Below are 18,178 nucleotides of genomic sequence, written 5' to 3' on the forward strand. Positions count from 1 at the left end.
TAATAGCAATGCTTAATGTGCTAAAAATTTTACCTGGTTTTCCAAACAATGGCAGAGACCTAAACTCCACTGATATCATTGAAATGCTCCTTATTTAAGGCTAAAACCAACTCCTTGCTAGAACAGTAGAGGACAACAGACTGCCCACTACCAAATGCTCCAAGCAGTACTGTTCAACTTAATCATCCCTGTGAGTGATGGATCTTAACACAAGAAAAACAGGTTTTTATTTACTTATTTTATAAAACATAATTCTGGAGAAATGAAATGTTTGACCAAGTCACTGAATAATCACAAAGGTCATAAGGCTCCTCATTTTTCCAACTTGACTCCCCATCACATTATTACCTACCACATTAAGTCTTTCAAAATGAGCCATTACTGTTTAATTGATCAGTGGCCCACACTATGTTTTGATTAGCATCAGTGATGTCCAGGAATTGGTAATAACCAGAGCTATCTCAAATAAAAAGCATGTGTCTCATTTGCAAGAAAAGACATAGAAATAGGGTATGGGAGTTAATTACTACAAAACCACACAAATGAACACTGCAAACTTTCTACTTTTAACTGTTTGCAAACTACTGCAATTCTTTTGCATTCCTACCCCTTGGTTGTTTTTTTTTCTCCAACACTTCCTAATCATGCAATATCCTTTTCATAACATTATTCCAAAATACCATTTTAGAGAGCTTGCACACACCTGTATTCTTCGATGTAGTATACATCTCCCCACCTAAAACTCTTGTATCTAATCTATTTATAAAGCCCTGCTTCAGCCTTTTGGAGAAACTAACCAAAACCTTCTGCAGTTTCAGGTTAACCTATAATGTTAACAAGGAAAAACTGTAATCAAGCAACACCTAGAACATTACTAATGCCAGAGCAACATACGTGCTAGTCCCCAGTTGGTTCTGTAAGCCTATCCCTTCTTTTCTCTTGGGTTCTTTTACCAGACATCCCTTAGACGCTTCTGCCCTCTCCCAACCATTTTAATTTCCTTCTTAATTTCACATATTAGGACCTGAAATTTGTGCAATCCTTCGAACAATATACGCTGTTTTTCATTTCAGTCTTTCCCCAGATCTCTTCACTCCCCCATTAGAAATGAGTTCTAAACTAAATTTAATTTGATAAAGGACATATGCAATGCACATTCAGTAGTCTAAATGAAGCCACTTCCTTACAACTTAAACGGCTGAAGTCTTGTGCCAAATAAGGATAGATGCAAGCAGTCTTAAAATTAAGCCTCTTGCTTAGACACTTTGCTAAGTTGCAGTCACAAATTCCAAAATACCCCAACCTACTTCTCCATCTTTCAATGATGTCTCTATTTTTAGATACAATTCGTTGTGGAGGTAGCCTACATGAAGGGCATCTGAGTCAGCGAAGCTTTGCCATGATCAGTCATGTTACCAGTCACATCAAAATCACTATGTGTCTCCAATTTGCAGTCCACTACATGAATTGCTGTACCACTGAGTGCAGAGGCCAGAATTCCGAATATGTCAACAAAATGAATAGTACAAACTATCTCTCCTACTGATTTTGGAAGGAAAAAAAAAAAAATCCCTGTCCCTCTGGGAAATGAGGAATTGGCCACAGGATTGCCTTCAAGGTGCAAACACTTAGTGAAATGAACTTCCAAAGTTAGAGCTCTCTAAATTTACCACAGCTCTCAAGCTGTCAGAGTCAGTAGACAGGGCAGGGGCAAAGAGTAATCTTTGTAGTGAATTGTAGTGAAGACATAGTCTTAAAAGTCTTGATGCTTCACAGCACTGAATAATCTTCTCTAATTTCCCTTCAGGCTTCCCCCTCCCATTATTAAACAGCCTTTTTGCAGTTTGAATCTGGCTAAAACTGTTATCAAGTGCACCATGCACACACTTCTTTCTGGGATTCCCCTCTGCCTTTAATTCCCAGATCATTTTCACTCATCTCCCACAGCTCTAAGCTTCACCAAATATTGGAGCAGAAAAGCCACAGTCAATGGTATAAGAAAAGAAACAGGAAAGAGAGATACTAAACCTGTAGTTAGTTCTCATTCTAATAAAGGCAATCATAGTTTTTAAATAAAGAAAATAATAAACAGAGAATGAGTTTTTCTTCAAAATGAAGTGTTCAATCAGGCCTCATTATTTGGCTAATTTTAACATTTCCTGACCCCCAGAAAGCATGATATGATTTCAAATAGTCAGTTTCTTTCAGAATTTGAGGGAAACTTTTCTCCTCCAAGAAAGTGCATAATTATTATCGAGAAACAACACGTTTGGGAGTATCTGAAATTTCTAATTGTTGTGTCTCAACAGTGTTCCATCTAAGACTAGCCTAAGATTTTCTGTGGCCTTGCCATTCATGAAAAGACATTACTACTTCCAAGTCACTGAAATTAGTTTCTTTATAAATAACTACTTTTTGAGCTTGATGCCACATACAGCTGTGGTATATAAGCAGCATTACTTAAAAGAAGCAGCTACCAAAAGAACACGTAGAGAAACTTTTCACAGGTGTCACAACGCAGAAACTAGATGAAGGGAATTACAAGTAAGAAAGTTTTGCACTGGGCCAAAGGCTGCATGAGTAGGTCCAGTGCGGGATGCCAGCAGCACTATGAAAACCTACCTTTGATATGCAAAATGTATTATTAGTCAGGTACCTTTTGAAAAACTCTATAATAATGTCTTCTGGGTTAAGTTTCAAAGCTCTCACTAAGCATATTTAATCATTTCCACATATTGGCACCATCATTAACTATGTACATATGACTGTCAGTGGTCATTTCATTTTGAAAATTGGTTTAATGACACGGTCATGTAATTTGAATAAAGATTACATTGACTAGATCTGCAATTTAAATTAACAAAGTTTTTTGCCTGAGAATAAATACTGCAATATGATAAATGTCTGATTTTTAATGACACTCCAAGTAACTCCACTCCTGCTGTTAACTGAGTAATTTGTGTGACTGAGTTAAATTATCACCATCTGGGACTGGGTTAAAATCTTTCAATAATGAACATTTGACCTTGCTTTTTTCAACAGTCAAAACCACAGACAATAACAGCAAGAATCCAGTTAAAGTATACGCAGCAAGAACCTGTACGCCCAGATAACCTCCAGCTTACATACATTACAGAGGATACCAATTCAGTGGCTTATTTATGCATCACATATATTCTGTCTGAAGAGGGAAGTGAGGCTCAAAAATAAATTGAAACATTAAAACCTCTCAACCTCAGAACAATTTGCTGCTTCAGGAAACAAAACTAAACAATGTTATCAGTGCCGAGATTTTCATGTTACCAGTGCTGAAGATTTCCCTTGCAACTTGGAAATTCTGACTTTGAATACTGAGGAAATTAAAATTATTAGTTCTAATGTATCCTTACTTACTAAGTCCAAATCTCCACAAATCCTTATCTTGAAGCAATGGCTAAGGCTATATGCACAGCTTCTCTTGCTATTCTTCTATTTCCTCTTCATTCCTAACTGACCCCTGGAATAACTACATCACTGCCTTCAGCTGGTTATGTTGGACACAAGTTTCAGTCAAAAGAAAGGTCAAGATGCTCTTCATCAGCCCTCTGGAGACCTAAGTAGGACTGAAGCCACAGGGGCATAGGTGAATCTTATAGTGAATCTTCCTAGGAAGACTAAGCCCAGGCAGACTGCATGCCCAGGGAAAGCCTTCCACAGTTCTTTAAATTAAGAGTATCTTTACATTGGTGTGACTTCATGGATCCATGGAAGAGGAACAGTTTTCTTGCTCTCCAAAACATGATCCTTTCTAACCTTCACATACAAAGCTCCTCAACTCCTTCTTCCCTTCTTTTTACAGCCCCAGTCCCTTTTCTTTTATACCTGCTTAAGGAAATGCTTCAGGCAATTCTGTTCTGAGTGTCTAGCACCTGGAAAATACTGATGAGATTTTTATATCTCAACAAATAGTATAATCTTTGTTAGTTTCCCAGCAAAACTTCCAACAACACTGATTTATGGCCAATGAAAAAAAAAAATGTTCATCTCCATGAAGTCTAATCTTTCTTTCTCACACACACGTAGGAATACACACACAACAAAAAAACCAAAACAAAACAAACTACAGTGGAAAGTGGGCAAAGAATAACATCTCTGTGAACAGTGCAATGCATGACAGGCTGTGGTTTCCCTTTGAGAATAAAGGCTACAACTAGATGAAATGCAATTCATTATTATTTCAACGGCTCTGGGATTTTCTGTGGAACAGTACCATTTCAGGTTCCTCAGAGAATGGAAATGGGTTGAAGGAAGACCTCAGAACTGATAAAATTTTTGGTAACATGTATGTTTGTAAAGAAACACATCTCACACCTTGACCAAAAGCTAGGAGTAGTCAAAGAAAAGAGGGTCCTTTTGGGCAGTTTAAACCCAAATTAAATTATTATGGCTTTAGAAAAAGAAAAAAAAATCAACAGAAAATCCATTTCAGTGCTATTCCAGCTTTACGCCTGTGCTAATTTAAAGCAGGGTAATTTCTGAAGAACATGCTAGAAACAGTCTACAAAACCGTAGTGAATTACAGCACCTAATGCAGCTTGTGGGATACCCATTTTTGTTGATGGTGAGTACCAGGGCATTAAAAGTCTTGTAATCATAAGGCTACGTGTTTTGGCTACACCAGAGTTTATCAAATTAGATTTTAAATTAGAAAAAAAGTCCTCGAAAGTACCTTGAAAGTGATTTATGCACATTTTGAGTAGCAAGACGTTATACGTGTGTAACTTACTGCATACAGTATAACGTATACTGCCTTATGTTCCTGCACAAATGAGTTCTAAAAATAATTTGCTATGCCATCTAGACTGGTGATGATGATGATGAAGACTACAAGGCCTTCCATTTGCAGGAAGGAGAAGTAACCTATACCAGCAGGCCAACAGAAGACTGAATCTGAACAACTGACTGACTTTCTCTTTTAGCTAGAAATAAGGAAGGAAAAAAAAAAGAATAAACCAATACAACATCATGAAAAAAAAATGAACCGAATCTGTATTGTTTTGTACACATACAGTTCATATTGTGCAATGATTTCACATATTGTGATCAAACTTCAATGATTTGGATTTAAATGTGATTATGCCTAAAGAAGATAAAAAAAAAAATCCTTTGCTCTTACTGGTCTTGTGAAGTGCATCGCTAGCTACTAAAGGGACAGACATATTAGAGCCATGTCTTATAGACAGGCCTGACATTTGCAGTAGCAAAGCCTTTTATCTATGTTTTTGTTGCAAATCAAAACCAGTACAGATTGTGAATGGGTAATAAAATAATGGCCCTGCTTTCAGACTGCATACCATTAAGTCTTGTTTTCCAACTTCTCCCTATTATTTGAGATCAGATTTTTAGAAATCTTTTTTTTTTTAAATATGATTTTCTCTGTGGTAACAAATGAGAGAACTGCAAAAATACTGCATTTTTAAATAAATAATATTATATAATACCTTCCCCTCTCTTTTGCCTGCACAAAATACATATGTAATAGAAAATTTCTATACATAATAGAAAATATGCCAGCCCTACCTTCAGATACACATTTCCCACATTTCTCTGTTTGATAAACTTTCATGAAACGTATGTTTCAATCTTGTTCTGGTTTGGCAATTGCAAATGCAATTATGCTCTTGCAAAGCAGGATATAACCTTGCTACCAGCTGACAGTTCCTCTTGTTTGTTAATTCCACAAGCATAGATTTGAGCAAGGAATATTTTGTGATATGGCGATACTGTTGAATATTTCAATTACCTATTCTAATAATCACCCTGAAGGTCAAAGGCATGCAAGGCATTCTGTCATGTGCTAACAGTATCCTGAAAGCTATCAGGATTGGCTTGAGAAATAATCTCTTCCCATATCTGTCTCTCTGTATTCAGCTCAGTTCGCCTAGAGGAAACGGCTGCTAAATCTGCATTCTTTTTCTGTTCATTTTATATTCTGACTGATATCTCAAGGTGTCACTTCTTCCTTCAACCAGACCCTCAGAAAAGCTGCTCCCATTGTAAACCAGAAAATTTAAATTGTAAAAGCTGCCCCTGAAAATGCTCTTTGTCCTCAAACTATCCTCATGCAGTTAAACAAACAGGTGCCTACAAAATAAAGTTGTCATTGCCACAGTGAAAGAAATTCTCCTTGGCAAGAATGAGAATGGCCACTTCTTGTCTATATTTAAAGTAGACCAGTTCTTCAATATTCAAATAAGTGAGATCATATTCAGAGCTTACTTGCTCCTGTCTTTTGACTCATATGAGATCTTCTAGTTGAGTTTGCTCTGTGCTGCTCTCAAAGACAGATGAATTTTGGAGGTTTCCTCCTTTCTACTTCATGGGAATTCATATGCTAAGTGTCCATTTCTTCAGGTCTGGTAAGTGATTCGCTAAAATGGCAGTCCCCTGTTTTCAATGCTCAAAATTAAGTTTGGTAGCCTGACGGAGGCTCTCTTTTTTTTTTTTTTAGGAAGAGTCTGTGAGGATACTAACAGTTACCCTAGTTATATCATCCTAAATACAGATTTTTGCTCTTCCGTGGGAACAAGGAAACATGAGAACTGCACTGTCAGAGTAAAAGTCCAGTACTCTGTCCTTGAAAGTCACCAAAATACAAGTGCTTCTGAGGGATGCAAATAAGTCTAAGCGGCAAGGCAAATATAAGGTGATGTGTAGGCACTTTGAAATAGGTATGAAATGCTGTGATAAAATCTGCACAAAGCTTTACCTTGTGCTCTTGATCACAATCTATCAACTTAGAGGTCTACATGACTGAGTCAGTAAAAGAAGAGTGAATAAAAATGAGAAGAGGCTGTGCAGCACTGAGTATCCTTTGCCATAGAACATTGAATAGGACCTGAAGAAATGAGTCTAGCCCATCATATTCTGTTCTCCTGTTATGGCATCTAAGAAACAAGAGCATTGTCTACCCATTCCTATGAGATATTGCAATATGTTCTCCCAGGAAGAACTCAAGAAAGACTAGGTCTCTTCCCTATAAAGCATTTTCCTTTTCTTCAAGGAACAGAAATCGCAGTTAATGATTTCAAGTGTGCCTCACAGCTATCTTCCATTTTGGGAAATCACATTTTGTCAATATGGATATGCTGCAGGACTGCGCAAGTGAGAAACAGTTCATTTTCTGAAAGCAAAACACTTTGAAGTTCTTTATATCACTTATGACATTACTTTCTTCTTATGAAATGCAATAAAAAACCACTAAATACAACTCCAACTATATTAATCAGATAGTTAAAAAGCAGCTATTTTAAGAAATGCCTTTAGACATTTTCTTTATCATGTACTTCATAAACCTCCGTATCATGGGGCTAAGGCTGCCTATTCAGTCGCTGATAGTAGAATATGTACCTATTGTCAAAACGAAGTCCACTCGTGGGTCTTGTGTGAACAGTGATGTTCATGTTTCACTAGCAAGCTCTCTCGTCAGAGGTGGCAGGGAAATGAAAGACTTTGGAAGATTTAATAAGCTTTTTATGTCATGCAATGCAAAGAGAAAAATAATAATGCAGCTTTCAAAGGAAATACATCTGCTGGTTTCAGTTTGGTTTTAGTATTGATGCCAATTTCTAGTCAACCTAGAAGTCAACAATATATTTTTGTAATTTCTGCTCATTCTTTATGATATTGTAACTATGAAAATTTTCTTAGCATTTAAAACAATGGAATTCATTTTCTACAGAGCATCCCAATGCTTAGATTAGCACATATGCAGTACCTTCCTGCATTCTCTTTTGAATGTTGTGCCACCGACTGCATGGGGTTGGCACAGTTAGTTGAAGCATTGAGCAGTCACAGCTATGGGTGCTGCCAGTGACAGCTGTGGCTGCTTGAAATGTCTTAACAGCCATAGCAACAAACACAAATACGTCCAATTCTTGGTTAGCAAAATATGCAACTAACAGTATTGTACATGTTGAGTAGTTAACAAAGCATATGAGTACTGCAATAAACTGAAACCTTAGTTAGGGTTTTATCTTTGCTTATTCTTGTTTCATCTTTCTGAAAAACAAGAGGAGTTCCTTATTTACTTCACAGACATGCTAAAAATACTTTTGTTCACATATACCCAAAGCTGTCAGAAATGAAGTTACTGTTTATTGAAAAATTGTCTCTAGCCACTTTCCACTTAGCACAAAAATTACCAAAACACTATCTCATTCTGCACAGCATGTTTTCAGGCACTGATATTCCTCAAGTTCCCAAAATATAGGAAGAAAATGTCACAATTTTGAGTTTGTGTTCAAAAATGGGTCTTGGCACTAGAAGCAAACTCTGCTTCAATTTTGCAGCCCAATAAAGCAGAGAAGATAAAGGAAATAGGTTATAAATGCATCCTTGTTCAGTCCTACTAGATTTTAATCTTCCATGTGTTCAGCAGGGTAAACCATTTTGTTACTCAAGTGAGCTCATAACATTTTAATGCAACTTTAATGATATTTTCCTAGCTACTTATAAAATTACTTACTTTCGTCTTTCTGCCTCAAATTTACTCAGTAGTTTTCGGAGACCACCATTCTTAAATCCTTGGAAATGAGCCGCCGGCGCTCCCACCGTGATGACATCATACAGAGCATCTGGAACAGCAACAGACAAGCACAGAGATTTTCATGGGCCTATCCCCATGGTATGGCAACACTATGATATTTACTCTACAAGATATGAGGACAACAGGTCTATATTAGTTCCAACGAATAATAGAGAATCTGTGTCTCAAGGAGGCCCAAAGGCTAATCAATCTTTCCATATAGCCACCTGCTCACCTTTGAAAGTTTATCTGATTTATTGCTACATCTAAATTATATGCCACAGCACAGAACAATATTCTAGCTCTGCAGTTTACAAAGCTGCCAAGTAAATTGCCCCTTTGTGTATTTTACTTTATTACCCCTTCCATTATTTAACTTGCAATTATGTTGAGATGCAAAGTTCAAGCATTTTAGAGTCAAAAGAGACCATTATGATGGAACTGAAGAGTCTGACTGCTTGAATTACAGCTAATGATTCCAGCATCAAGTTTATATTTTCTGGCTGAGTAAAGGCATCTTTAAAAACAAACAAACAAACCAACACAATCTGATTCTGATTTAAAAACTTCAAGTGACAATGAGTTTGCTATATTCCAAGAGAAGTTGCTCCAAAGATTAATCAATCAGTCAAATCTCCACTTATTTCCTGCTTTGAATTTGTTTAGCTTCCACTTGCAGATATAATTACCTGTTTAATGCTAAATTGAAGAACCCTGTTCTATGACATGTACTTCCTTTTTATATATGCTTATAAACACAGAGAATGTCAGTAGTCTTCAGCTGAAAAGCTAACAGAACGGAAAATATACCATACTATTGAAATTCTTGATGAGACAACAAACTGTTATTATTCTCTGTATGTACCTGATATCTTGTGACATATGGGATGAACTTTTCCTGTATGGTTACAGAACTGGAGGTGGAACATCATCTTAAAAACAGCCTTTCATTTTGTGCCTGTGATTGATTGTCAATGCAGAAATGAAGATTTAATTACACCCCAAACCACAATAATTATTCCTTCAAGGTTTAAATTTACATTTGCAGAATTTATGTTTGCAGTAAGCAGTACCTGTTTTGTGCCCAAGATTACTGGAGGTATAAAAATACAGGTCAGAATGCCTCATTCTTACAATGTATTTCTAAAGGAAGCGTTAGAGGAGTTTTTTCTGTGAACTACTTTATTCATTAAGGAAGCTTTGCATTTAAATTAAAATCTAATCCATTCCTAAAATAGAACTTTTCTTGCATTTTGATGATAAATATCCCTAGAAGCAAGAACACTGCAGAAATGATTCACAGTTAATGAACTATGTTTTATTTCCAGAGTTGAATGTCAAAGCATATTCGCTCAAATTGATCTGCACTCTAATTGTGACTCTTCAATTTCCACTTAAAAGGAGAAGTGACATAATTTCATTAGCCTAAGGTGAGCATCAAGATTCTTCAATAGCCCATTCTTTCAGGTCTTAATAGACATTAGTCCATACTACATAATCTTGGGCTATTAGAGCTCTATCAGTACTTGAAAATAAGTAGTTCTATTCCTTAAAAAAAAAATGGTGGCTTGAAACCAAAATAAGATATGAACCCATCAGGGTAACTGAATAATGGCTTCTGAATATGTTTACAGATTAACTCAAGAAAATACTTAAAAGAGTAAACCCTGGTGCTTTTGCTGCCTCTGTTTTAAAAAGCAATAGTGACCCTGCTTATAGCTAACTTTATGGAGGATTTGCCCACAAGGAAGCTTTAATTCAGCCTATGGCATCTTCTTATCATGGTCAAGGATGTTTGAGACACAAACACACCCAGAACTTCTTAGCATCTACCCCATGCAAGCAAACATAGGAGAGTGAGAGTGGCTAAGAAGAAGAAAATGTCTATGACCCTAGTAACAGCCACAGGGCAGTCTCAGTCCCACTTTCCAGAAGACAGTATGCTGGAAAGTGCTGCAAGGAATGCCTTTTAATGTGGTCCGCTTTCACATCAGTGAAGCTTCTTGTAAGGCATATGCAGGGTCAGCATGAGTGCACTGGTATAGGAATGCTCCATTAACTCACAACCATTGTCCAGTTCAAGAACAGATGACTGTTGACAATACAGTGGAGACAGACCTTAAAATCCAGCAGAGAGTTGTAGGAGCTGAACCATACTGTCAGCATGCTTCTCCCAAAATATTAATTAATAGGTGTTAGAAAGACCCCTCAACTGTTCTTCAAATACCTACTTCAGGAACTGAAGGAAGAAAATGCAGAAGATTGGAGTGCAAGGAAACAGAGCTTTGAGTTAATCATTTCATACCAATTATTTTGACTCAAAAATATCACTCACCTCCTACTGGTACAAGTGAAACACTAACACCAATTACACTTGCCCAAAACCAACAATCCCTTCACCATGCAGAAATATAAACTACCTGCCCATCGCCCTTCACAAATAAAACACAGCTTTTGCAACATGATGACATCCACAGTGACAGAAGTTCCATAAACCTAGGCTTTACCAGACCAATTTAAAGAGCTGAGGGATTTTTATGTCAAGCACAGCTGAATATTGAACTGAAGTAACGTGTTTGCCTTCATAGAGATGGTATCTCCCACTGGCCAGAAGCAAAATAAAAATTTCTTCAGTCCACCAAATTTGTTTAAAACAAACACACTTAATGTATGAACAGGGACAAAAGCAAAGCTACGGCAATATATAAAACTGAACTTTGTAGTATGATGAACAAAGCAAAGTGTGGTGTTTATCAAATACATAGGGATTCAGTTATCCCATAATGAAATAGTATTTTTCTCAAAGCTGTTTCTACTGTAAGTTTAAACACACATGTATTTTCTATTCCATGTCAGTCGCCAACAATATCCAAAATCAAAGTTTGGTAAAAGTAAGCCTGTAATTGAACATGTTGAACAAAAAAGCACATATCAGTGGGCATGCATATATGGTCACAGGGATTAAAACCTATTTTGCATTCCCAAAATTAAGACATCTGACAAGGTAAGGGTTAATGACAGTTTTATGGCTCATCAGCTTGTTTAATCACCACCTCTGTGAAAGTTTACAGAACTAAAGAGATGGGATGGTAGCTGTGTAATAGATAGAGAAATAATTTATCCAACCAAAGGCAAATATAATAAAAATCCATTGCTTTTTGCTGTATCCATACTATAGTGCCAGCAAAATATCCTGAACGTATTGAGGAACCCATTTTGTAAACAGAGAAATAAAAAGAGCTCCTTGTAACTAAGGTGTCAGTCCCAGAAATACGGGCAAGCAGAAATACCCTGATTTTAACACAAGTTCACTTCTCTATTAATGTTTTATGATCTCTAAACTCGAGTGTAACAAGAACAGTTTTATCTAATTCTTACATCAGCAAACCAAACATTAGCTAAAGAAAAAAGGGAGTGTTTAATAACGTCAAGCTCTAAATTTAGAATATTATTCTAACATTTAATTCTTTCTGTACCCTTTTCAATTATAGATTAACCATATGCCACAAGTAAAATGATTTTGGAGGAGAAAGGAGAAAATTCATTGTAAACAAAAGAAAACAAAACTCCAGAAGTGCAAAAGTTGGGGGTGATTAAGTAGCATATTTCATTCCACTTTTTTATTTAGCAAATAAACATACAATGTCCTGTGGCCAGAGGTTTTCTTGAAAAGACGTAAAATTACAGTTCTGGCCATGTGTAGTCATTACAAATCTAAAAATGCTTTTGAGTGAATTAACTTCAAAAAAGTAGCTACATTAAAATTCATGCTGTCATATTCTGTCACAATAACTCCCCATCTCGTTAAAATGTTTGGAGGAACCATTGTTTAGTAGAAGAAATAACAAAATATTGACACAATACAGTACCTAACAGATACTCAGAAGTTCCCATGTTCTAAATTGGAATGAACATCAGCAGTACACAGTCTAGTACTCCCACAATCATTGTTTCTACAGACCATTTTACAATCTGCTTAGATGCAGAGTGTATTTACAAGGCAAAACTTTACAGTGTAATTTACAAGTTTCTACAGTGACAGCAAATTTAATAATCTCAATTTATCAATAAATTATTCACTGTACTATGATTTGCTTATATACAATCATTTATCTGTAAAGGATGCTGCTAAAATTATATGCAAGCAACAGTAGCAGAATTCTGTATGAAACAGAATCACAGATGACATTACAGAAAATTATCACCCTTTCCATAAGGTATCAGATGTTCACAGTATTTTCAGTATAATCAGAGAGATATTTTCGTTTAATGCTAAGCAAATGCTTACATGGCACAGGTTAGCTGATTTAGGCACAGGCAGCATTGGGCTTATTAAGGCTTCCTGAGAAATAGGATATATTTGGAGAAGGCTGAGGTTCTCAATGACAACTTTGCCTCAGTCTTCACCGGCAAGTACTCTAGCCACACTGCCCATGTCTTGGAAGACAGATGCAGGGACTGTGAGAATGGAGACCTTAGGCCCATTGTAGGAGAGGATCAGATCTGAGATCATCTTAGGAACCTGAATGTGCACAAGTCCAGGGGACCTGATGAAATCCATCCACAAGTCCCAAAGAAGCTGTCAGATGAAGTTGCTAAGCCACTGTCCATCATATTTGAAAGATCACGGCAGTCAGGTAAATTTCCTGACCACTGGAAGAAGGGTAATATAACCCCCATTTTCAAGAATAGGAAAATGGAAGACCCGGAGAAATACAGATCAGTCAGTCTCAGTCTCATCTCTGTGCCTGACAGGATCATGGAGCACATTCTCCTGGAAATCATGCTAGGGCACATCAAAACAACAAGGTAATTTGTGACAGCCAGCATGGCTTCACTAAGGGGAAATCCTGCCTGACCAATTTGGTGGCCTTCTACGATGGGACTACAGAGCTGATGAATAGGGGCAAAGCAGTTGACATCATCCATCCAGACTTGTGCAAAGCATTTGACACTGTACCATGCGACATCCTTGTCTCTAAATTGGAGCGACATCAATTTGATAAACCACCTGGTGGATAAAGAATTGGCTGGATGGCCGCACAGAGAGTTGCAGTCAATGGCTCCATGTCCAATGGGAGACCAGTAATAAGTGATGTCCCTCAGGGGTCAGTGTTGGGATCGATCCTGTTCAAGGACAGTGGGATTGAGTGCACCCTCAGCAAGTTTGCCGAGGACACCAAGCTGTGTGGTTCAGCTGATACGCTGGAAGGAAGGAATGCCATTCAGAGGGACCTGGTTAGATATAAGGAAGAAGTTCTTTACTGTGAGGGTGGTGAGGCACTGGAATGGGTTGCTCAAAGAAATGATAAATGCTCCATCCCTGGCAGCGTTCAAGGCAAGGCTGGACAGAGCCTTGGGTGAGATGGTTTAGTGTGAGGCATCCCTGCCCATGACGGTGGGGTTGGAACTAGATGATCTTAAGGTCCTTTCCAACCCAAACCATTCTATGATAATAAGTTTAGAAATAACACCACCCCTAACTGAACCTTGCAACTAACATCACCTAGGCTGGTAAATTTACCCCAGCAGTCTCTAGGAGGAAATATTTTGTGCTTTTATCACTATCTCTGGTGGCACAGTGAGGGGGAAAAAAAAAACAATAAACCAACCAACCAGAAACACCTCAGAAACCAGACAGGTGAAACTTGCTTTTTTTACACTGCACTGACATTATACACCACAATGGAAAATTAAGCCAATGCTCTAGAACGATGTGACTCTTACTGAACACTGTGCAGTGTGTCTGTATGAATCATGACAGTATTAGTTCTGCACTGAAACCACACATTATTTTGAATCATACATAAGCTACCGATACATTTCAGTGAACATATATTCTACATTTACTTATTTGTTCAAAGCTTCATAGAAACAACATGAGCACAACACACCTGGAATTTATAAAAAAAAAAACCCACAACTTAAAAGAAATATTGTTAACCACCTCTTAGTTTTTCATCTGCTACCAGTATCCAAAACTTGTGCCTTCAGAAGACGAGGCAGAGAAATCCCTTGCACAGCTTTAAATTTGGGCCTGATTCCTACTTTCCAGCACAGATCCAGGTCTTCTAGTCAATCCCAGTGGCAGTGTCTGCATGCTAGTTTAAGAATTTGAAATCTGGAGGGTGGGCAAGCTGTTGACTTCTTTGATCTCATGATTTAAGTGGGGTCTTTTATGGACAGTACATAATCAGTTGCCCTAGAAATATTCCAAACACCACCCAAACTGGAAAGCTTGGATTTTAGAAGCAGATGTACAGGCATGAGAGAATGAAATCAAAACCTTTGGGAAGACAGGTTCCAGATATGTATACAAAACAAAGGCAAGAAATAAACACACAAAGTTTCTAGAGCCCACTAAAGTGAAAAAAATAAACAATTTAAGCCTGTAAAGCACAGCTTTTTAAATAACAAATTTGGAAGATTGATTTTGATTTTATTAGAAAAACAAAACCACCAAACCAAACCAAGCAACAATCTGGTCATGCAAGAAACCATCTGTATCAAATCTTACAATACTGCACAAATTTTACAAACGAGCTAATACTGCACAAACTTCACTAACTGGCAAAATGCATGCAACAGGAAATGAATCTCAGAATTTTCTTTATAAGTCACTATATTTCTTGTGATATGCTTTTCTCCTCAGCATTCTCCAAACCGATAAAAGTCCAAATTGCACATAAATTTACTAAAAAATGAATCAATGTAATAATATTATTTTTCATGCTTTTTATCTGTAGCATCTTTTTGTCCCACCTACAAAATTTAACAAGAGTGATTAAGTAAAAAATTCAAAATTACTAAGATTCAACTCTCTAAACAGCATACCTTTCAGTTCCATTGTAGTTTTAAATCTGAAAGCATGTCCACCCAATGTTCATCCTTAAAACAGGATATACAGATTCAGATATCTACATCTTAAAATGGGCTACAATGAAAACCATATCACTTAGTTGAATGTTTAATTGTATTTCAAAACATACTTTGTCATACTTGGAAAATTTCTCTGCAGAATATACTTTACCTTTCAATCGAGGACTATGCACATGCATTCTTTGCAGATGAAGATTTATTGGGATGAATTCTAATGTTTTTTCTCCTTTGCTACAGCTTGATTTGAAGGAAGAACCTGAAAAACAAAAGTTTAAAGAATCATTATCTTAAGCACCCAGCAGATGTTTTGTCTTCCTTTTAATGCGAGGACAATACTTGTATGTTAGGAGTCTTCTTTAATTTACTTTTAATGTTTAACTGTATATTAGGAGAAGAATGGTTCACTAACTGAGTCTCAGCATGTATCCATATTGGAAGCAACAAAACAGCTTTTAATTCAGAGAACAATCTAATTTTTCAGTCTAGGTGATAGACATCTTTTCCCGCTGTTTCAAATTGCTCTGCAGTCTGCTGGAAACAATGTCACAGTTAATGTGTATTATGTTTATTCTGTGCTAAACACACAGGGATACAGAGCTGTGGAGGTACTATATTTTCACCAAGTAACATTTTTTTCTTCAAGCAAAAGGATTACATTGACAAGGCTATGCATTCTTCCTAAAAATTTCAAATAAAGAAATATAAACTAGCTTAAGAAAAGCTATAAATGGGTTTTCTTTCTAAAAAGCCAGAACCAGAAGCAGCGCAATGTACTGGGAAAGAAAAATAAAATCTGGTTGCATAATTCCAAAATGTGAGATTATGATTAACTCTATGATGGCATAAAGGAATATAATTAAAGCCTGACAGTATGAAAATGTAATTTACCTGGAGGTATTTGATAACAGTATATGCATATATAAAATTAAAGGGTGTAAATTAGGAAAGAGCCCTATCTTCTCACTCAGGCACCCAACATTTATCTAGACAATTTTTTCAGCACACTATCATTTTCAAAGGTCTTTGAAAAGGTTCAATCAGTTCAACATTTTCTTAACAGGAAAATATGAAATATTTTAAATTATTCTTTTTGACTTCATCAATCAAGATCTGCTAGGGGTTATCTGTGGAAAATGCGATAGATTCCAATAAAACTAAGTATTGAGCTTCCCAATGCAAATCACATTGCCAGAGGGCACCAGTGATGCTCCAGACCAGCCAGGCTTGGTTAGGCTGCTACCTAAGCTTAGTAACTAAATAATATAACTAAGATTAAGAGCAAAAGTAGAAAGAAAAGCAACTGACAGAAGTCAAAGATTCAGCTTTTACAGAAAATTTGCAGATGCAAACTGAAACGAGGAACCATGGATGATGAAGAATACCAGCAGGAAACCTGCACCTGGAGAGCATAGAAAGACAAAATTATAGGAACAGTAAAGGGAACTTCAACTGTATGAGGAATAGTGTAGATGAGGAGACTGCAAATCATTAGGAAGGAAATCCAGAAGAGTGCAGATTATTTATCAGAATTCAGCTGAAACCAAGATCAAAGCTTAAGGAATGATAACTGCATCTGAGACAAGGAAACACTGGAAGATAAGAGTAAGATGTCAGCAGATTAAAAGGGACAGCAAAAGAAGAGTAGGAGGGAAGAGAAGAGCCTGCTTTCCCTAGAGTATACTTCTGTTCTGGGCTGGAGTTGCATACATGCAGCATTGCTGAGTCTTGTTACTTCTCTTTTCAGGGAAGAGCTGCGAAGCAGAATCCCTTCCTGTCCAGCACCAGAAACACATGCGATAATAACCACCCACTGCTATCAGTTATTCTGTTTACTCAGGTATGCGATATTAATGCAGTGGCATTAATACCTCGGTCTGCGTCTGCCAGTATCATCCATGTGATTAAACTAATTTCTAATGTAGTTTGTTAGTTTTTAAATAACTTGGCAAATTGTATTTAATGACCGAGAAAACTACAACCCCTCTATTCAAACCGTTGTTGTTGTTATTGTCGCAAGATTAAACTCTTCAAAGTTAGGAAATACAGGAATATGGATGCAACCTTCATCTGACATCCATCTGAAGAGGAACTCCGAAATAGACTTCAGTGACTTATCACATTCTAGCTTTTTTCCAGCTCATTGAATGTCTCTGCTGCTCACTTTAGAAATAGTGATTCAATATTTTGTTTCCAACTTTTACTTAGGTATCTGGATTCAAATATACTGCTCAAGCTTCCCACAAAGACAGGATTATTCATTCCCTCAAACCTGCATCCCAACAGTTTCTAAGGGTTTTACAAATATTTATAGAATAATTTTAACTGGCTGAGAAAAAGGGTTATAATTTTATCCATTCTAATGGCAGACAATAAAAGTCAAATCATTTAAGAAAACAATGCATCAATATGAGATATGGAGGATGTCATTCTGCAGAGCACGCATTATAATGCAACATCACATTCCATTTTGGAAGTGCAGCTCCCACTGAGCTGAATTACATCCATGAGTACTGAGTACGTCTGCAAAACAGCTGGTGTCTATTGCCAGGCTTCCAAAAAAGAACATCACACACTAACCAGTTTTGAAGGCTGTCTTGCCTAGTGTCACATAAAGACCTTTGTGATAGAGGCAGGGATTGCCTTAAACTAGATGGACAGGATTTTCAGTTTGATGACTGAAATGAAAAGAAAAGAAAAAAAAAAGAGAAAAGGTATGTTTGGAAATTATCTCAG

The 18,178-nt window shown here is 36.9% G+C and overlaps 1 protein-coding gene across 11 annotated transcripts in view; it reads right to left on the reverse strand.

The window, feature by feature from the left end:
• INPP4B (inositol polyphosphate-4-phosphatase type II B) overlaps nucleotides 1-18,178 on the reverse strand; it is a 313,515-nt gene that overhangs the window by 69,240 nt on the left and 226,097 nt on the right. For all 11 annotated transcript variants that reach the window (XM_062637265.1, XM_062637263.1, XM_062637270.1 and 8 more), the window contains 2 exons: nucleotides 15,597-15,701; nucleotides 8,507-8,615 (listed from right to left, as the gene is read on the reverse strand). In XM_062637265.1, coding sequence (XP_062493249.1) covers nucleotides 8,507-8,615; nucleotides 15,597-15,701 — 214 coding nt within the window. The remainder of the gene's footprint in view (nucleotides 1-8,506; nucleotides 8,616-15,596; nucleotides 15,702-18,178) is intronic.

The sequence above is a fragment of the Pezoporus occidentalis genome, unplaced genomic scaffold, assembly GCF_034315485.1.
Source record: "Pezoporus occidentalis ecotype Australia unplaced genomic scaffold, CSIRO_AGI_Poc_V1 ctg51, whole genome shotgun sequence".
Taxonomy (NCBI): domain Eukaryota; kingdom Metazoa; phylum Chordata; class Aves; order Psittaciformes; family Psittacidae; genus Pezoporus; species Pezoporus occidentalis.